Here is a 21,815-nt window from a genome sequence, read left to right as displayed (position 1 = left end):
GGGTTTGACTGATTGAAAAGGCTACGTAGGCGTGTTACCATCAACACTGATGTTGGCTCAGGGAATTTCAGCACCGACGACAGTGACAGAAGTGGTGGTACAATGTCATGTATGTGTAGCTGTATGTATTTTTATGACTGTGTACACACACTTGCACTAATCTGTATGTGTGTGTGTGTGTGTGTGTGTGTGTGTCCGTGAACATGAATGGCATCGGGGGCCATCAACCCAGGCACTCTCATGAGCCGAGGAGGGCTAGAAATGAAAGTGGAAATACTGATGACCCCAGGGGGTTATAGAAGACAGACCTCTAAGAATAGCACAGATTCCTCAGCCTTTATTGCACACCTGCCAACACCCCTATTTTCTTTTAATATTTTTCATAACGGAGACTGTGTGCTTTTTCACCTCTTACTGCACCGTGTTCCCATTTTGTTACCAAAGGTTTAATTTCTTACGCATGTTGAAACATGAATGACTGAAAGGTTCAACTATAGAGTCTGAAGCTGTTTTGCAGTGGTGTTCAAGAATAGACCACCTTCATTATATACCTTAACAGCCTATTAACCTTTTCATTTTTAGGTTAAGGTGGGAACATGGCATAAGTAACTGTAAGGGGTAAAACAACTGCTCGTTGAAAGACAAAGTCAAGTTCAAGTTCAGTTGTTGCTTTTGCTCCGAGCTGCAATGGATGGTATTAATGGCAAAAAAAGTCTTTGTTTTAGCATAATGTTCCACATTTAGCGCACATTTAGAATTCTGAAACACCCTTATTTTATACGGGATGATTAAGGCACATTTAAGCTTTTTAAGGGATGTTTATCTGCTAGTGATTTGCAATGATTATAACCCAATTAAACTATCTGACTGTGCTTTTTCACCTCTTAATGCACCGTGTTCCCATGTTGTTACTGTTAAACCAAAGGTTTAATTTATTATCCTCATAGAAACACATGACTGATTAAAAGGAATGCTAACTATGGCATCTCATACGGTTTTGCAATTGTGTTCAAGAATAGAACCTCTTCATTAACACTGTATAACATAACAGCCTGTAAGTAATTGTAACAACCTAATTGATTCCTTGAAACACCAAAACCAATTTTAAGCTGTTGCTTTTGCTCTTCTTGTTGCTCTGACATAAACGATAAAAGGGTTTAATTGCAATATTTAAGGCTGTGTCCGAAATCACCCACTGCTCGCCCTTTTGTAGTGCTGTCCGAATGTATAGTGAGAATTATTATGCTCTATATAGTCCACTCAATGTATCCCAGAATGCATTTTGAAAAGCAGTGTACAACCGATGGTCACTAACCAAGCCCTATATACCATCATGCATCGTGCTGATAGAAAAAACTGATTAACAGCGCCGAAATAATGGGAAAGTGTTGTTTTAATAATGCGAGTGAGCTCATAGGGGGTAGGGAGTATTGAATTAGTGGGGATTTCGGGCACAGCCTAGGTCTTTATTTGGGCAGCCTGTTCCGTAATCTTACAAATTAAAGAAAATGTTAGCCATTACATTCAAACATCTAATGGAGACTTATACAGGAGGGATTTTAAAGCTTTTTGTGGGTGTTTGTCCACTAGTGATTGGATTTGGCGTTACTTAACCAATCAATAAAACAGTTTTTCTCAGTAATGCATGCACTTACCTATAATACTATTTTTTTTAATTGAACCTCTGCGCCAAGCTGCTTCTGTGACTATATTAAATCTTAGAAAAACATTAATCAAAATATATAAAACATTCTAAAATATTTCTGTCTAATGGCAAAATTATCTGTAGAAAATAACACTGACCGAACAAGTCAAGGGATAACATTTTGTCTTGGTGAAAATACTTGCAATTTGTTCTATGTCTGTTTTTTGTCATGTTTGTTGAAATACTCAACAATCAATAAATCAAATGCTCTGGCACAAAAACGAAAAAATACGGCATCTGTGGCTGACATAGGACTGTAATAAGAACAGCTTTATCTGGTCTGAATGAAATTAATGACTTGCCTATGTTCCTGTCTACTGCCCTGCCTACCTACCTGTGTGCACTTTGTGCACTCCAGGCACATGCGTTTTGGGGGAGTGGCTTTGGAGTGAGGCCTAAAGGGATTTTTTTCAGTTGAATACTTTAAATATTTAGCTGTGTCTAGTTTCTCCAACCTTGCATACCCTAGCATTAAATAACCATCTCAAGGTCAGAATCTGCCCTTTTTTAAAAATTCTAATTTCTACATGTTATAAGCAGCGCATAATGTATTAATCAAGCTGTTATTAAAAGCTGTGATGTTTGGTGGTAATGATAGATTGATTGTGTGATTCAAAGATAATCAGCATAGGCAATGAATTACCACTCATCAGGGTATGGTTAAAAACTGTTAACACCAGAAAGCTAACAACCTTCTTGTCAGCATGCACCCAGCCCACAGCCACAGTGACAGAGAACACAAACAACCTTCCGGAAAGACAGTATTTAAAAAGGTCTGTTTATCAGTCTGCATCCCCCTCATACGAAGATAACACAGCTAATCGTTTTATGAGGAATAGGCAACTGTGTTGTGTGGAAGCTCAACAGGCTGCAGGTTTGAATCCAGCTGAACTCTACAGCGGCTGATTTTTCCCAGGATCACCAGAGAGGAGGAAGTGATCCATAAGATCCGCTTGTGTTGTGTGTGATTGATTGTAAGAAAAATCTGCAGCCTCTCAGACCTGCTATTCCTAAGTGACATAAATATTGTGGCGCTGCATTCCCAGTCAATATTAATGCTATTAACACAGTGAATTGAAAATGGTCAGCAGTGCATGGAGATAGACTTGATGTCAACGACTAATGGGATTCCCTTACAGATTTGTTTTGTAGGTGGTCATTGAGTTCAAAGACATAAAAGCCAGCTTTTTGTAAAGATTTATTACACTGTTGGACTGCCAGACAGCTTTGAAGGTACAGAGCTAATATATATTCATTTGTATATTCTGCTATGCATTGCATATTGTAGGGTTTTTTTTATAGTAAAAGGCATTCTTGTTTGAAATGAACACAGTGACCAAAAAGAGACTGTAATTTATTGATATGTACATGACATGCTCATGATCATGTAACTTGCTATGGTACTGATAGTCCATGAATGTTCTGCTTGGAGCTATTGTCCCAAGGGTCAGTGGTTTATTCATCGAAACTTCTCAAACTTCTCCTGCCTCGTAATCCAGCGCAATTTTGCACTATCCAGCTGACCAAATTGAATACTTACTACTAGGACTGTGGGATATGGCAAAAAATTCAGATCCTGATACATGTTATTTCATATCCCAATAAAGATACATATCCTGATATAGAACATTAGAACGTTTTTCTAGAGGTTTTTCTATCGTCAAACGATAGATATCGTCATATCGTGTGTCCCTTTAATCAAATGTAGAGTGGAGATTCATTCTTGACCTTGGAAAGACAAAATATTATAAAGGCCACCATTAAATCAAGCTGACCAAAGTCACAATTTTTGGTGAAGGAGTAAACTGCCATCTTTTAACAGCCACCTTTAAACATATCAAGAGTGAATATTTGATTGTAAAACGTAGAATAGCACTTAAGATACAGTTCCACTGATCACTACTAGATGCTGGACTCACACAATAATCAGACTCAGTCAAAACCCCAGAATCCCGATTGTTTTTGTTCCACTGCTTGACTGTTGCTTCACCTTAACTCCAACCAGGCTTAACCCTGTAGGCCAAATGTAGCTCTAATCAATGACTAGAGTAGTAAGCCAATAAACAGGATGGGTTATACTGGTTCCACCGGTTACTGGTTTTTGGTTTGAAAGGTATTGTACGCTTGTAGGGCCATGGAGCGAATTAGTCAGATGCAAGCTGTCCACAAATACTTTAGAACTGTACTATAAGAAATCCCTAAGGGATCAAATTTAAAGTGGACTGTCAGGTCACCAACAAAGATTAATAAAGGAATGGATGCAGGTTCAGCTCAATTAAAACTCTGCTATGCCTTTTTCTCCTGATATGGTCACATCACAGTATTCCTTCCCTGTGGGTGCTCACAATTGCCCGAGCTCCTGATTACCCACCGAATTGGTGCCTATGCAGGAGACATTACAGATGCAATGACCTTGTAGTTTTCTGCAGTCTACAGTGATCTCCATGATGACATGCGCAGTTTAAATAAACATGTCCTAAAGATCTTTATATGGCTGAATAAGAGTCAAAAATATAAGTGATAGAATTTCTTACATGCTTTGGACCAATGAAGAAAACCATGTAGACACTTTTATGTGGGGAAGTCAACAGTTGGGGTTCTACTTTAATGGGGTTCAGAATAAATTATCTAGTGCATGTAACATCCTGATTTTTCCTGTGATGGCATGACACCTCTATAATTCCACCCATTCTTGAGTTAATGGAAAACACATCAATCAATAAGAAGCCCAGCAATTGAGTGGTGAGTACCTCCTCAGAAAAATCACAGGACTGCCTCAAAGAGACAAATCAGCCGTTGAGATGAACACCCTAATTAGGAGCCATATTGGTCATCAACATCATCGGCCGCTGTGCGATTGTTTGTGACACTCATCTGTAGTGTAGTTTTTTTTTTTAAATGAGCATGTGTGTGTATGTTTTTGTGAGCCGTATCTCCTCTTCCATGCTGACTCATTACATGTGTCAGGCCAGTTTATCTGTGACTCTGATGAGCAGTGCGGTGGTGACGGCCTGCCGGTAATCTGGCTGACAGAGCAGCGATAGATCATTCCAGCCACACTTTCGCCACCTAGACATGCTGTAAATGACTTTATTGGGGGGTTGTAATGACTTGTGATGGCTGCTGTTTTGCTCGTCAGGCTCACTTTTGTTTGGTTTCTGCCTGTCTTTCTGTTTTTATGTCTTGATCTGTGGACAGCGTGTTGGTTTTTGATGATACATTCTGGCTGTGTTTGGACGTGAACTCTTCTGGGGATAATTTTTTATTTTCTTCTCCCAGCGTGTCTTTTCTATTCACATTTGCATCTGCTTTTTTGCTGCTCCCTGTTGCTTTTGTGCTATTATCCTTTACTTCATCTTGACCCCGTCTGTTTTGTTCTTTCCATTTTCCTTTCCTCGTCCTTTTCTTTCTCCTACTTGTCCTTTCGCTTCACATTTGCATTGGCCTTTGTGCTGCTCCCTTCCACTTCTATGTCATTTCACTTTCCTTTATCAGTTCTTTTCTATTTTCTTCTTTCTGTTTCTGTTTACAGTCACGTCCATCTCCTGCACTTCGTTGCTTATTTGTTTCTTTTCCTCACCCTCTGTTCTCATTCCATCTGTCTCACTCACCCCTATCCTTTCCATTTTCTTCCCTCCCCCCCTTTTCTCTCTCACCTCGATTAATTTCTCATTCTTCCTTATTATCTAGCCACCCATCCATCTGTTCATCTGTCCATCCATTAAACACTTTATCATTTTGTCCTTTCAGTGTGACCCAGGGGAAGCCACCAAGTTACTGTATGACCTTCTGTACACCGAGCCCATCAAGATTGTCCTGATGCCCGGCTGCAGCGGCGTGTCCACGTTGGTGGCCGAAGCTGCTCGCATGTGGAACCTAATAGTGGTGAGTGTATTTTACTGTTTGTCCCCAAGTATTTTTTTTTCAATCTCCAGTCACTTTAACCCAGAGGTCTTGAGAGACGTGAGCCACAATTTGCTTCATAATTCAGTCAAATCCGAATACACAGACTTGATACACATACATTGTACTTTTAGATTCAGCTTGGCTTACACTTCCTGAGGACATCATTTTATTTCATCTCTAATCTACATTGCGAATAAACATCTATAAATCAGCTTAGAAATCTTAGAATTTTTAAATGTTCTTCAGAGTCAACTATAAAAATAATCCAGTGCTTATTGTGTTTACCTCCATAGGTACATTGCAAATATGAACTCCTAATAGCTAATTCAGCAGATTATCAATTATCAAAAACGTATACAAATATAACCTATAGCTAACTAACTAGGGTGGTCTTGGGCGTACCCCTGTGTAAACCCAACTGTACTGCTTGAAAAGCAAGTGATCATCTTAAAGGATCAGTTCACCCTGATTTTTACTTAACTTTGGTAGTATCCAGTTATGCAGATAGTTTTGGTTTTGTGGGTTCATCTTTTGAGATTTCTATCTGCCGCTACCCCAAAACAATGGAGGTAAACTGAATTTAGTTTTCAGGATTCACAGCATTGAGAAATGACATTTAGAAATTCAACATCTCTTTCCAGTGTGTCTCTTCTTCTGGAAAAACCACAGAGCACACTGTCATTCCATTTATAAAGATCTTAAAACCTGAACACATGAAATATCTGCAGTGCTAGACACCACTAGGGTTAAATGAGAACATACAAATACAATATTTTTGTAATTTGGGTAAACTGATCATTTAAGTCAAATAAGATTACCAGACTAGCTGAAATGAGATAAAACAGAGCGAACAAACTCACCAAAAGCACATCTGACAATTTTGAATCTGACTTGGTTAAATGTATTTAACAATCTTGAAGCAACACTATTAGACACACATTCATCTTTTACAAATAAAATGTTTAAGCCGTAAGCAATAAAATGCACACTTAATTTAATACACTCACAGGGGTTTTGCTGCTACAGCTTGACTTGATCATACAGTATTTTGTGCAGGCAAACAATATAAAATGTACTTTAGATGCAGTTGGAAGCTGACATTAATCTAAATGATGATGTTTTGTACTTTGTGCCCAAAATCAATGCTGTAGTTGTTTATTGATTTTCAAATATTTCATGCAGCACTTTTAATAAGTAATGACACTATACAAGGCAGTTTCACAAGACTGTATTGACAGCGACACTACGTGCAGGACAAAACATATTGTTTGACCTCACATACTGCATGATAATACATTGATAAGTACAAACACATCCCAGATCTCTAAATCAGCAAGATGCTGTCTGATGCTGTCTTATGCTGCTGTTATTTTTCGAAAATATTTCAGCTTTTTACGCCTTCATCAGTTGATTTATTTTGTTTATCTCATTCTCTGTCATCTCTTGATCTGCCTCTCTGTCACTCACAGTGCTCTGCTTATTAGCTTCGTCGTATAATTGAAGTTTCATCCAGAGATTAGTCATCGAGAACAATCAGTTCTAGTGGTTGGCATAAGCCCCGCTTTCTCATTTCTGGTCTTTCTCTCTTTGTCACCCTTTCTTTCCTCATCATTAAAAACTCTTTTCCACTTTTTGACTCTTTGCCTTCCTCTTTTCTCTGTCTGCTGTCACTGCCTGGAGCTGGTCTGCTCTATTTCAGCCCCTTTTTCTTTCCTTCCTTCCTTCCTTCCTTCCTCCTTTCCATCTCTGCCGTCTTTCTCTCCCACTCTTCATTTCCACCTCGCTTCCTCAACTCCAGCAGTCGATTCTCCCCACACACAAAGAGATCTGTCTCTCTTTACTACACGCCACCACTGGCACACCCTCGTAACCGCCACACTCAATTATTTCTGTATGCTGCCTGCCTGCAGGAGCCTCCTCACATGTCAAACAGCCTCATCAGAGTGCCGGGGAGCAAATGCAACCTCCATTTCTGGACGCTGATCAAGGAGGGGCTCACAATTGGCTCTTCTTGGCACAGTGTTAATTTGATCCCCCATCTTCCTTTCTAAAAGCACTGTAAGCCACAGACGGCATTGATGTACTACTGCTTCGGGAGAACTGACGAACTGAGAATCAAGAGATATTGTTTGTGGTTTTTGGGAAGCTTCGATGTGGAACTTTGCCCGTCTGTTGCAGAGTGCTGCTACATTGGTCTATTTCTGCCACAGCAGCTTTTTGCTCAGTTTTAGTTTTGTCACTGTTTTATTGTCTTGTAAAGGTTTATAGTAGTGTTACCATGGGGATAGCTTGCAGCTCCTAGTTTGATTTTCATAATTTGACATAAATTATTACATTCTACCGGGCATGTAGCTAATGAAACCCTTGCAAAAAACAGATTGGACAGACTATACAATGTGTTTTTTTTTCTCTAGTGGTGTCTTGCCATTTTGGTTTTTTCTTCGGCCTCTGCTTAAAATTGAGTTTACTGGAGTTACATTTGTTATGTAACATGAACATGTCAAAAGACATGTGTGTCTGAAATTACTCCCTATAGAATAAACAACAATTTACTCTATTTCTATTACTGAAATTTTGGACTTTTACGAATTTATGTCCCCAGCTCCTAGTCAAACTACTACAGCAGGACTTACAACACATTGCATTGTGGGATTTTAAGCATATCAGTGTCACTCACTTATTCTCACAATGTGATGGCACTACTTGTTTTCATTCCGTTGTGTCAATTTTGAGGGTACTATATAGACCATACATTTCTCACTCAAAATACTGACACTCAAATAAAGTGGTGAACTGTAACTATAGTTCACTAGAAGCTAGTATTATATGGATTATCTAGATTAACCAGGACACAGTTGGAAAAATAAGTTATTACAGAATTTTACAACTGTTATTTTTAGTCACGCTGTGGCAATCTCCTGACTTTTCCTCTTGCACCACTAGCAGGTGAAAGTTTTCACCCATACAGTTAAATAGCTTGACATGCAATAGATGGATCGGCACAAGATTTTGTACATATATTCATGGTTCCCAGACAACGTATCCTAATGACCATGGTGATCCCCAGACTTAATCTAGTGCCAGCATCAGGTCAAACTTTCAATCAGGAAAGACTTCCTCTGAGTGAATGATGAATAATTTCTTCATCATTTGTCATTTCTACAATGAATATGAGAAATGTAAAAAGTCTTTGGTGATAAGACCCCATTCTAATGACATGGTATTTCAAGTGGGTGGTGAAGCTGTAGAGGTGTTGAAAATCCCTCCGATGGAGTTTAGACACTGGTGATGGATGTGATAGGGAGAAGACTTCTGCTGAGCTTGAACTGGACCTGGTTCTGATGAGCTGGAGGTGAATAGGGGGCAGGAGGTCCGCAGCAATTTTTTTACTAAAATGACAGCTGAAAGCAGCAGAACGGATTTTAAGGTTTGATAGTGACTACGTGATTGGCTGTGATGATTGTGGCAGCAACTGAATGAATGAAGCATAAAGATCGTCTTCCTGGTTGAACTTACACTGAGCTTCATTTCAATTAATCCAATACTTTGGTTTATGTCCAAATATTTATAAAGCTAATGTCATTCCCATTATTTCTAATTAGCAAATGTTAGCATGAGAACATGCTAGACTAAGATGGTGAACCTGGTAATTATTAACTGCTAAACATCAGCATATTAGCATTGTAATCATGAGCATGTTATGCTGACATTTAGCGGCCCTGACAATAGCTCTTTCCAAGCTTTGCCTTCCCCATGCCTACTTAGTTTACCCTTGGTGACTGATTACCAGTTGCCAAACTCTGCCATGAACTCTTACCAGGTAAATGATTGATTGCTTTCAACTTCTCTGCTTCTGAGTCCACATCTCTTTGTGCAGAACTGTTATAGTTGAGCACAGGCGCAGGAATAAGCTATAAGGCTTGTCTACACAGGCAATACTTATTAGTAGGATGAATTCATTTTTAGTTTTGTTCATTCCGTGTGATGAGGTAAATAAAATAATATAGAATATAGCTAGCCTTAGCCTGTCATTTGACCCCCGCCGCATGTCTGCATGTGCTCATGGATGTTATGAACACCTATCACATTTATTATTGATCATGCGTGATCCACTAAAGCTGCATCTGGTTTCTCCAGATCTTTCACTACTACGCCCGGATCAGCTGTCCCTTTTTGTTTCCCTTCTTTCGTTTTGATGCCTTCGTCTACCTGCCTTTTCCCACAGGGATTTGTTATTGTGCGGAGCCCACATTGTACATGACATTTGACATCTATCATCAAGCTCCCTCTCACTCCCAGTGGTGAACATCCCAGAATTGTATAGGTAATGGGTCTGAGATGAGGGCTGTGGAACAGGATAGGCTGTCTCTATCGGTAATGGTTCCCTAAACGCCAGGTTCCTCATTTTAAAGGAGGATTTTTTCGTCAGTTGTCACTGAAAGTAATTGTTAGAGGAACAGTGTTCTCCCTGTTTCTGCTGGCATTTTCCACCATCCGTCTTCCCTGCTGATTTGGACATACATCTTAGCAGTCTGCCTCTTTGGGAATTGTGCCTGAGAATTAAAATTATGTGGGTCCAAGTGAAAGAAGCAGATGATCACGGGGGCTACTATTTGCAACAGCAATAATTAGTTAATGTTTTTGTATTTGTTCTGTTTGTAATTGTAGAATATGTCATCACAATTTCATGGCAATGTCTGCATGGAAAATCCTGCATGCAGTGTTTTGTGTTTTTGTTGAAATTACAGAGTTTATCGGCATACCTGATAAGCCGGAGGGAAGCTACAAGGAGCTAGGGAGGGAGGGGGTGTGGATGAAAATGAGAAAATGGCAACAAAGATTGTTTCTCTGGTTCTCTGTCTTTTTGCTGGCTTTTCTCTGTGTTGTTTGCTGTTTGAACCAGTCACCATCAAAGAACACTGTGTACAGGGGAAGAACAAGAGAGTCCTGATTACGATACATTTTGATTGAAGTCTGTTTACTACTGATGCCTTGAAGGACCTTCAGAAGTATATTTTTCTCTGTTTCTGTATTTCCTTCCCCCCTAAACTTCTATATCCTTTATTCCTTCCTGCTTTAGTCACTGTTTTCCTCCTATTTTTCTCTTTTTCTCTCTTATGTTTCCCAGCTGTCCTATGGCTCCAGCTCGCCAGCCCTGTCAAATCGCCAGCGCTTTCCCACCTTCTTCCGCACGCACCCGTCGGCCACCCTTCACAACCCCACCAGGGTGCAGCTCTTCCAGAAGTGGAAGTGGACCCGCATTGCCACCATCCAGCAGACCACCGAAGTCTTCACCTCAGTCAGTACTTTTAATCTTCTTCATCTCTCCTCCAATTTTACACCATCGTTTTATCACCAACTCTCCCTTTTCTTTTATCTCACACACTTTTATCACTTTCTCCATGTCCTTACTTTGGCCCCATCACTTTTGGTAAAGTGTGGTTTGCTGGATTGCCTGCCGGCCTCTGTGTGTTTGTTTATGGGAGCTGTTGTGTTCTACTCCTTCAAGAAATCCCTGCTGGCGATTGATGGAGGATTTTTGAAGTAATTTGTTGAGTATTGGTTGTGAGAAATATTGATCAAGCAATACATCTCTCCCAAGCACGGCGGTCGATACCATGACACTTGGATTGGTTCCTGTAATGGAGGTTAATGGTCCCGCTCTCACATTCTTTCCTCTCCCATCTCCCATTCTTCTTTTCTTCTTTCCACTCCTCTCTCTCTAAAAATCTATTCTCTCGCATGCTGCCTTTTTTGTTTATCATACATCCCCACACTGTCCATCCCACTCTTGACGTTTCTCATATGCACTTCAGATTTTCTTTATTCGTTTTTTTATGTCTCTTTGGACTTGGTTGCTTTTCTTTTGTCTTTCTCTATAATCTCAACCTCACACACTCTCTGTCCCTCTTTGTTCAGCTGCCTCTCTGACCTCCTCCTCTCTCCCCCCTCTCCCTGTCTGTCTCCTTCTGTCCCTCCCTTTCATCTTGCAGACTCTGGACGATCTGGAGCAGAGGACGAAGGAGGCAGGCATCGAGATCAGCGTTCGCCAGAGTTTCCTCACCGACCCGGCTGTCGCTGTCAAGAACCTCAAGGTGCTTTGATTAAAAATTCAACTCAGCTGCTGGTCGTCTCTCTCTCCTCCTTTCCTTCCTTCTCCGGCTCACAGCTGCACATGATACCATTAGCATAGAGGCGATTTGATAGAGGAAATTAATGCGCCATGCTAATTAGCAACTCCTGAACAGCAGTACGTGCCGTCCTGCAAAGCAGCAGGAACTTTGGCACGCTGCGCTGCCACATCAAGCTGTGCTATAGTGAAGTTATATTGTTGCTGCTGATATAACTAAGCAATGTATTGTTTTGTTTTCATGTTTTGACGCAGCGCCAGGATGCAAGGATCATTGTGGGGCTCTTTTATGAGACTGAAGCCAGGAAGGTGTTTTGTGAGGTTAGTACCATTTCCCGCTCAATTGATCCCAATAGGCTGAACCTGAATGGCTATTAGCAGAAATTGAGCTCTGTAATGAGCTGGTTGAATTTCCTTGTTTGGCAGTGGTACAACACATTCAACACATCTCTGGGAATAATTCTCCTCATGCTTATTTATCATTCTCTCCCTCCCTTCAACCACCTTCCATATCTGCCTCCCTCCCTCCCTGCTGCAGGTGTTCAAGGAGAAGCTCTATGGGAAGAAGTATGTATGGTTCCTGATAGGATGGTACGCTGACAACTGGTTCAAAATCAAAGACCCAGCTATCAACTGTACAGTGGAGAACATGACAGAGGCCGTGGAGGGACATGTAACAACCGAGATTGTCATGCTGAATCCTGAGACTGTCCGCGGCGTCTCCAACATGGTGGGAACACACAAAACACTATGTTTCTCCCACTGTAATAATTATATTAAAGATAATTAAGTCAGCTTTGATGTTAATCAGAAACAAGGAATTGCAACATCAACAGCTTGAAACAACCGCTGATGTGTCCTGTAATTGACAGTTAATAAGTAACATTAGAGAGTAAAGTGAGTAAAACGTCTCGGGAAGAATACATCACAGTGCAAAATACTTCCAATGCAAGTGTTTAATGAGCTTATAATAATTTTTAATTATATGTCCCAAAGACCCCCTGTACGCAGGATAAGAGGTTGACGATGGATGAATGGATGCATGTCCCAAAGACCAAATACAACATAAAAAAACTGAGGATAAATCAATACAGAACGCAAACGTAAATCAGAATAATTATGTTTTGAGAAGTAATAAAAGGGAAAAAAATATTGCAGAAACACCTGTAAGTCCATCATGAAGTGCAGTACATACAACCCACATTTCAATGGAAAAATATTCAGATACAAGAGGAACATTTTGGTTTGCGCCAAATAATCACCTGTATTTTGCACCAAAAGATGAAAAGAAAAATTGGGAGAAAGTGCGAACGTGACACTGATTATGTACTAGAGTCTCTCTAATTAACACCCCCCCAACTAAATATTGTTTGCAGCTTTATTTTGTACTTTTAAAATCAGTTTTGATCAAAACTGAATAAAATGTTTTTGTGTTTGTATCATTCTAATATGCTCATAATGACAATGTTGTCATTGTCATTATGAGCATATTAGAATGATGATGTTAGCAGTTTTAGTCTTGTTCAATGACAATGACCTAGACTTTTTCCTAAAATAATTTCTGTGGTGTTCCTGCATTGCATTTTCCAGTGATCACTGGTTAGTCAGTTAAAAGAATGTACCGGTAGTGTAGTTTGAGTTTTTTGTCTTTTTATCAATCATGGTTAACGCTACTCTTTTCAAACTATTCAGCTCTTCTTCCCTAACAAACGTTTTCTACCATCCATGTAAAATGGACAAATCTTTTTTTTTTCAGGAAAGACAAAAGACTCACTAATAATGTCATAGCTTCAATGAACTGCGTATGACCTGAATCAATATTATGTTTCATAAACCGCTGATGTGTAATACTGTCACACTCTTCTTAGGAGCTTCTCAGTACCAGTCGTTCTCTGCTTCTCTTTTGCCCATTGCTCTCTTCTGTTCACCTTCTCTAATCCTCTTAAACTGTCTCTTCCTCTCTCCATTTCTCACATTGTTCGACCTTCTCTGACTCTGCTGGTCTACGGTGGATCATCCTTTTATTCTTCTTGTTTACCCACCTCTCTTCCCCTTCTCCTTATCATTTCCTCACCCCCACCTTTTTTTACCATTCTCCCTCCCCCCGTGACCCTCCTTCCCTCTCTCGCACTTCATCAGCAGCTGTTGTTTATTTTCATACAGCACCTGCCTCTACCTGCTGATTTAGCTGTTGACGTGCTGCTCACCGGGTGATAAGAATTACAGCAGAACTCCTGCTCATAGTCAATCTATTTAAATTCAATTTCCAAGTTTGAAATTGACATATTTCATGTATATAGAGCACTCAAATTAAGTTGGTGTGTCGATACTGCAGGGTCTGCAATAGCACATTGTCAGCTAGTTCAGTAGGTAGTGGCAGATTTAAATGCCAAATGCCAAGGTGGAATTTCAATAAGATGATTTTGACATAACTGAATTGGGGGTGTGTAGGCCTAATTGGCCTCAGAGAATCTACAGGGACACCACGGTGATTAGCAATAATCTCCAGCTACACATTTATCCCCGCTTTCACAGGAAGATAATTTTTATTGGTGTTTAATTAAACAGTTCTAAACAGCTAAATAGTGCACTTCTGAGAAAATGAATATGTTGGTATAAAGTTGAAAATAACCTACCTAATATGACTTATATTATTTAGCCAAAGCAAAGAGATGATTAGATTGTGTCAGTAATAGGTATCAGTTAAAAGCAAGAAAATAATCATCTCCAAAAGAGCCAATATTGAAACAGCACTTTTAACTGTAATCCAAGGACCTCACTTAGGTTAATTTCCTAAAATAAAGTATTATTAGAAGAAAACTGCCTCTGTATATAAAAAATGTTCAGTCAAATATTTTTGATCCCTCCTTAGGTCAGTCAAAAATATTTAAAGTAATACTTTTACATATTCTGAAACCCGCTTATTTGCTTTCTTGCAGAGATTTTGATGAAAAGATTAATACCACCCTCATGTAGCTACAGCCAGCAGGTGATTAGCTTAGCTTTACGGGGGAAAACACCAAGCCCGGCTCTGTTGAAAGGTTTCCCAGCACCTCTCACATTATATCTTGTTTGTTTAATCTGTATTAAAACCAAAGTGCAGGTATAATTATTTGTGGTTTTACGGGGAGTTACGTTTAGGGACTGCCAAGGTGACTGCCTGGACAAATGGAAATGTGACTTTGGATACAGCTGGCTAGCTGTTTTCCCATGTTTCCAGTGTTTATATGCTAAGCTAAGCTAGTCACCTGCCACCTCCAGCTTCACATTTAGCATACAGGCATAAGAGTGATATCAGTCCTTTCATCTAACTCTCAGCAAGAAAGCAAACAAGTGTATTTAACAAAATGTCACATTGCAGCAGTTAGCTTAGCAGGCACAGCTCTATATGCTAAAGGGATCTTTCGTTAAAGAAATAACCGTTATCCAGGATATGTTCTAATAGGACATACTGTCCACATGAGGGGCACTTCAGTGGTCCAAGTGTTGGCATCTGGTCAGCTCGACTATCCCTCAATCACCCCTCAGGCTGGCCCAAGAGCCCTCTAGTCAGCTCAAGACGTCCTGTGGCCCAAAAGCCCCTAATCTGGTGTGACCTTGAGTCAAACCTAACCCTAACTTTAAATTTAGAAATAGTGCCCCCTCCTGACATGGTGCTATTTTCTATGCACCATTTTCCTTCTTGGTTTTGTCAAGATTTGTATATATTTTGGTATACAAGATACTGTTCATGAACTGTGAATTGTGTGTTCATATAAGACTTACCCCAGTGATGAATCATATGGAGGATGTGGGTCCATATGATTCACCAGAGCTTCCTTTTTACAGTCTCCTCCTCTTTGGTATTGAATAAGAGACATATTAATCTAATAATAGAAATATGAAAATGTCCATAATATTATCCTTGTTCACAGCATTGCATTTCTTCGGGACTTCTCTTTGATCCTTTCTGTCCTGTTTCTATCAGACATCACAGGAGTTTATAGCCGCCTTGATGTCTCGTCTGGGTGGGAAGAACCCAGAGGAAACCGGTGGGTTTCAGGAGGCCCCTCTTGCATATGATGCAGTGTGGGCTCTGGCCCTTGCCCTCAATAAGACAGTGGCACCACTGAAAGCCAAGGGTCGACGACTGGAGGATTTCAACTATAACAACCATGACATCACCTCTGAAATCTACAGGGCGCTCAACACAAGCTCCTTTGAAGGTGTTTCGGTAAGTGAGAGGGCAGATGAGAAAAAAATATGGGAAAACATCTACAGATAATAATGTTTATGTGCTAATTTTAGTGCCCCATAATTATTTATCATTTATCAATATTCAGTGTTTCGTACTGTCTTTTGACTGCTGTGTTTTTGACCCTTACACTTCCAGTTGTTGATTTTCATGGTGATCAAACTATGCTTACACACTCAATTCAAATCTCTGTGCAAAAGCATGAAATGTATATCTGTGGAGGGGAATGAACAAATGAAAAATAGTGTTTGATATCACAAAGTCACTGATATAGCAGTTAACGAAAATTTTCACAAGAGTATACATCTTTCTGATAGAAATATATAATGTTAACTATTCCAAATTAAATAATTATTTTTAATGGAGATAATAACAATAATAATATGGGGACCAGTGAGAGTAGATCATGGGTCTTTGTGCTAAGATGAGATAACTGGCTACAGGCTGTAGCTTCATATTTAGCATACAGGCATGAATGAGAGTGGTATCAATCTTCTCATGCAACTTTTGGCAAGAAAGCAAAAAAGTGTATTAATCAAAATGTCTGTTCCTTAATGGAAGGAGTTTAGCTTGTGCAGTAAAAAAAAAAACACTCCTCCCGTGTGTGTCTCAGGGCCAGGTGGTGTTTGACGCCCAGGGCTCCAGGATGGCAATGACTCTTATCGAGCAACTGCAAGGTAAAACACTCCCACACAATCCTCCCACAGATGTTGTATTGCAGAATCAGGTCCAAAAAGTAAAATGTCACTCATTCATCAAAAAAATCACTGCTGACTGCACTCACACATGTATCGATTGTTGCTTTCAGCTCCATTCAGAGCAAAGCCACGGGTTGTTGCTGGCTTCACTGCCATTGGTCTCAATGTCCTTTAACTGCACATGTGAATGGGCTTCATGCAGGAATGTGTTGACTCTAGGCTTTGCTCTAATTGGGCACAAGCCTTCGGTTTAAGCTGTTTCTGGAAATGGCATCCTATTTGTCACCAGTGACTTAATGAGTTTCCCGCACAGGATAAGGTTGAGGATTATTTTCTACCTCTGTTCTCTTTGGCGTCCTAAAGGATGAGAATTTATAATCCTGCCCCTTTCCCCTCACAGTCTGTCTCATATTTCCTGTTGTGGTGTCGAGGTAATTTGACATCCACAATGAGACGACCTGACTTGCATCCCTGAATCACTGTGGGACCTCATCAGTATTCCTGGTCAAGACCGCCAAATAAGACCTTTTTTTTTTCTCTTCCTTTTCTCCTTCTTCTCCCCTTGGTACTTCTTTGTTTGTGCTTCTTTATGCACCTTTATATCCCTCATTTCTTTTATCTATTTATTGTGTGTATATTTCCCACACATTCCATTAATATGAAAGCACAGGAATGATAGAAAAATAGCTTAGTAGTGGTTGTAGTGTAGTGGTTGTGAATATAAATGTTAATCAGTTCTGTCATGTTTTGTTGTATTGTTTGAAAATGTGATCCCCCACAAAACACCAGGGAAGGAACTTAAGTACGCAAGCAATACTAATTAAGATTTATTTTTCTCTCTGACTTTTGTGCTTTTATTTCACTCTCTCACTGCAGTTTTCTTCTCCTTCAATCATATACTGTAGGAGGCAGTTACAAGAAGATTGGTTACTATGACAGCTCTCAGAAGAACCTCTCCTGGTTCGGCAATGATGTTTGGATAGGTAAGATGGAGTTCATGACACTGTCTTCCCCCAGCTTCCTGTGTCTGTATTTGTGTCCTGTCTGTCGTGCTGTGAGTCAACAGGGTCACACATGTTTGTGCTTTGACATTAGACCTCCTCAGTGTGGCTTAATTTAGACTTTCTTACTGTCTAAACAATATATAATCATGCTGGATTTTCTCTAACCGCTAGTTTGGGTGAAGCTTGTTATTTGGATGCTGACGCTCACCCAAAATTGGCTGCCAGCACACTCACTGTCTAACATGTGTTAAAATGTTGGCGCAGCAGATGCACTGTAATCAAACCGGGCAACAACTAGGTTTGATTGGCTAACCCAGGAGTTTTCAGAGTCTAACATACAATAACTTCCTGTTGATTTAAGAACACTGTCAGGCGCCTGTCTCTTTCGCCTCATCTTTGCCTCACATCTCTCAAGCCTCGCCTCAAGCCTCACAGTTTAAATACGCCTCTGGTCCAGCCAACCAAACTAGTTTGTTTTTACATCATTCTGCTACATGAAGAATGTCAAGCTTACGTTACACAAACCAGAACCTACTCTCTAACTTCTGCTGCCCATATTCTAGATTGCTGTGAAAACCTATTGCTGCTGATTTGCTTTAGACACCAAGACCAACTCTTCGGTTGTTTACTGCCCGTCTCTCCCTGGAGAGGTGACATACTTGTGCCTGGACAGAGTGTGCCACTAATCAATCCTGCATGCCTCAGTGGACCGTAGAGAAACGCCTTTTTTAGGCTTTTATAGAAATTATCTGTTGCCAAGGCTTAAATGAACCCAGAAGAGGTAGTGATTCCAGGTCAGCATCAGTGGCAAGGGACGGGTGACCTGTATGCATGTAGGCAACATGTTCTTCACCAGGCTGGCTGCCAGCTCTTTAGTTTGGCTTGTTGCAATGTGACAGGCTCGATGTTAGCCCAGTTAAAACCCACTGAGTTGAAACTAACTTGCTCTCCAGTTTGTCAGAGGTGAGTTTTCTTGACTTGGTTATTTATCCTTGCTTCCTCTTCTGGAGCCCGTTTGTTCTGTTTTTATTACTGTTTACAAAATATAGACATCTACTTGTTGAGAGGAAATGAGTAATTTACTGCTCTCTGGAGCTTACTCAGTTCGGGGTTTCTTTTGACAGGGGTGGTGCGCTTAATTTGCTCCTCACTGGGTGGAGTATACATGGGGTTGTCAACTTAACCTCTCCGCTTGTTTTCCTGTGTGTTTACCATGCGCCTTCCTGCCTCACTTTCTCACTCTCTTCACGGTTGCCCTAACAACCACTTCAGCTTAGCTCTTCTTCTAATCGCTGTGGCAACTGTTATAGAGATGGGTCTCCATGGCAACACCCTGTCCCGATTCCCTGATCAAGGACGGAGGAGGGTTTAAATGGTTCAAAAGCACTGACTGAATGGACATGCACACGCATATGTACACACACACACACACACACACACATAAACACACACAAACACATACACGCACACACTGTTCTATATTGTCCATTCATTCATTCATATATACTATCTTTAATAACCTTTTTTTATGCATTTATAAACTTGTGCTTTACATCACATTGTATATAACATTGAACAACATTGAAATACAACAAAACAGGATGGAACAATAATAAGACATTTTTAAATGAGATTAAATCAAGGGCGGCATGGTGGTCAGTGGTTAGCACTGCAAGAAGGTCGTGGGTTTGAACCTTGGTCGTCCCAGACATTTCTCCCACTGCCAAAGACATGCAGGCGCCTCACAATTTACCTTAAGTGTGAGTGGTTGTTTGTATATGCGATGGGCTGGCAACCTGTCCAGGGTGTACCCGCCTTTCGCCTGATGTCAGCTGGGATTGGTTTCAGCCCCCCCGCGACCCTGTACACGGTAAGCGGTAGATGGAAGATTAAATCAAATAAAAATAGATCTTTAAAGGTTCAGTCTGTAATATTTCTGAGCATCTATTGACATAAATGCACTATAATAAATATATATATATATATATATTTATGTTTTCAGTGGTGCATAAAGATCTTACATAATTACCCGTTATGTTTTTATTACCTTAGAATGAGCCATTTGAATCTATATACACGACGGATCCTCTTACATGGACGTCGCCATGTTGTGCCGTCATGTTTCTACAGTAGCCCTAAAGGACAAACAGCTCTACAGAACACGTTTTGTCACTATGTTGAATACGTACTAAGAAGAAGGAAGAAATAGTAGAAGCAGTAGTAGTCATCTGGTTAATTAAAATTCAGGACCACACGTATTATTTAGCACAAGAGCCAACAGAGCGTGTCGGACACCGTAACTTCTCCTCCGTGCTTGGAAAGGGAGGGGAAAGGCGGGCACTGAATGATTGCATTCATGTGGTATCGGAAAAATTTGATTTTTTTTTCTCCTCTTTAAATCTTATCTTTATTGCAAAAAGAGGCATAAAGTGTACATGGGACATAAAGAAGTATACAGAACAGTATACAAATATATATGAAGACACAAACAATAAGTATTATATATATTATATAAAGATATTAAAAGAGGACCGTTTTCACAGCCTTTTTGTTGTTGGATTTAGAAAAATTATTTTGATAATTGATCAATAAATTAATATAATGTACAGCCTCATGGAAAAAAGGTAAAAAGTTAGTTTTTTTACAACTGCCATTAGAATTAATACATTTATTATAAAGTAATTATTTCTTCAAAGGAGCAAGTGAATGCACAGTGAACCGTTTGTTGCAATTCGCAAACCTTACCGCAAGATGCAACTAAAACTTACCCATTTTAAGTCAAAAAGCAATGATACAGAAAATATTTTAAATGTAAGACATTTCTTGAAAGAGTACTTTAGTGATTTAGGATTGCACATAATTTTTTTATTATCAAAACCTCATGCCTACGTCACCCACAATGCAACTGTACTGACAACAGTTGGGCTCAAATATTGAAAAAACAATATTAGATTTTCAAAAAACGGCCACCCTTACTTAAACATATGAAGGGGCTCACACAACATACTGTTGAGAAAGGCTGTCAACATGTAAGCTCCATTTTCACTTTGGCTCTCTGTATGCTCTCTTTTTCTTGTTTATGTTAAAATAAATAATTCTTGGCCATATTGTCTCTACTGTTTTTCCATCAAACTTTCATACTTTGGCCGGTATGAACAGTGGCAAACACCTCAGAAACCCTCTTATATTATCATTCCTCAGTCAGATGTTACCAGATACACAGTATCGGTTGTGTGACTGCAGTGACAAGCATCCAAACATCCCAAGATGGGCGCCTTGACACCCTGCGACCCTCGAGGGGGCGGCACTCTGACACTTTCCTCTGACATCTGACACATCAGCTTCATGCAGTGCTGACACTCCTGCTCTGCTTCCCCTCTGACATGCACACACTCTGTCTCCCTCTATTTCTCACAAACACACACACACACACACAGACATACACTGTATTTAAATGCTCACCTGCCTCCATATGCACCCTCTTGAGCATATTCACTCATGCTTAATGTATAGGTCAACATGCATATCATGCCTACAGTATACAGTCCTTATGGCATATGCATAGTTGGGAGTGCACGCACACACGGACACACAAACCTACAAGCATTACAAGATTAACAGAGACAGATAGTCAGAAGCTGTTTAGGGAGAAAAAGAGTCTCCCTGCCCATCTGCCGCTCTTTGAACCCTCCTCACTGAGGAATTCTCCTGGTTTAAAGCTACAATAGCATGAATAATTGGGTTAGTGTATAAACATACTCTTCCTAAAACCTTAAAGCTTCAACTCTTAACACCAAAATTGTCTAATTGCTTAAAGTACTACATTACATTATAGTATATGATAACTACTGAAATTTAAATGTAAGTATAAATCATTGTCAACAGATTATCAATTTTTTATGACGGTCATGGAGTTCATACGCTAATAAAATTCGGGTTATGCTGGAACAGAAATAGTTGCAATGATGTGTTATGTGCTGTCTGAAATCAAAAGTGTTTATAGTTATAGTTTATAGGTGGTGAAAAGCTGGCTGTCATAGAGACAGGGGAGGGTGTGTAATATTGTTTAAATATGGGGATAAAAGAGCACATTTTCAGACAGCCTCTACTGAAAGACAGTCTTGGTGTTGCGTTTGGT

At 39.9% G+C, this 21,815-nt stretch overlaps 1 protein-coding gene across 1 annotated transcript in view; it reads left to right on the top strand.

Moving 5' to 3' along the window:
* Positions 1-21,815, top strand: part of gabbr1a (gamma-aminobutyric acid (GABA) B receptor, 1a) — a 107,123-nt gene that overhangs the window by 20,021 nt on the left and 65,287 nt on the right. The window contains exons 7-14 of the mRNA XM_046044020.1: positions 5,456-5,590; positions 10,740-10,910; positions 11,605-11,706; positions 11,997-12,062; positions 12,280-12,471; positions 15,709-15,954; positions 16,589-16,652; positions 17,579-17,656. Of these exons, the coding sequence (XP_045899976.1) occupies positions 5,456-5,590; positions 10,740-10,910; positions 11,605-11,706; positions 11,997-12,062; positions 12,280-12,471; positions 15,709-15,954; positions 16,589-16,652; positions 17,579-17,656 (1,054 nt within the window). The remainder of the gene's footprint in view (positions 1-5,455; positions 5,591-10,739; positions 10,911-11,604; positions 11,707-11,996; positions 12,063-12,279; positions 12,472-15,708; positions 15,955-16,588; positions 16,653-17,578; positions 17,657-21,815) is intronic.

This window comes from Micropterus dolomieu, linkage group LG03 (genome assembly GCF_021292245.1).
Source record: "Micropterus dolomieu isolate WLL.071019.BEF.003 ecotype Adirondacks linkage group LG03, ASM2129224v1, whole genome shotgun sequence".
Lineage (NCBI taxonomy): Eukaryota > Metazoa > Chordata > Actinopteri > Centrarchiformes > Centrarchidae > Micropterus > Micropterus dolomieu.
The sequence above is the reverse complement of the archived record's forward strand: the minus strand, read 5'-3'. Positions and strand labels throughout refer to the sequence as shown.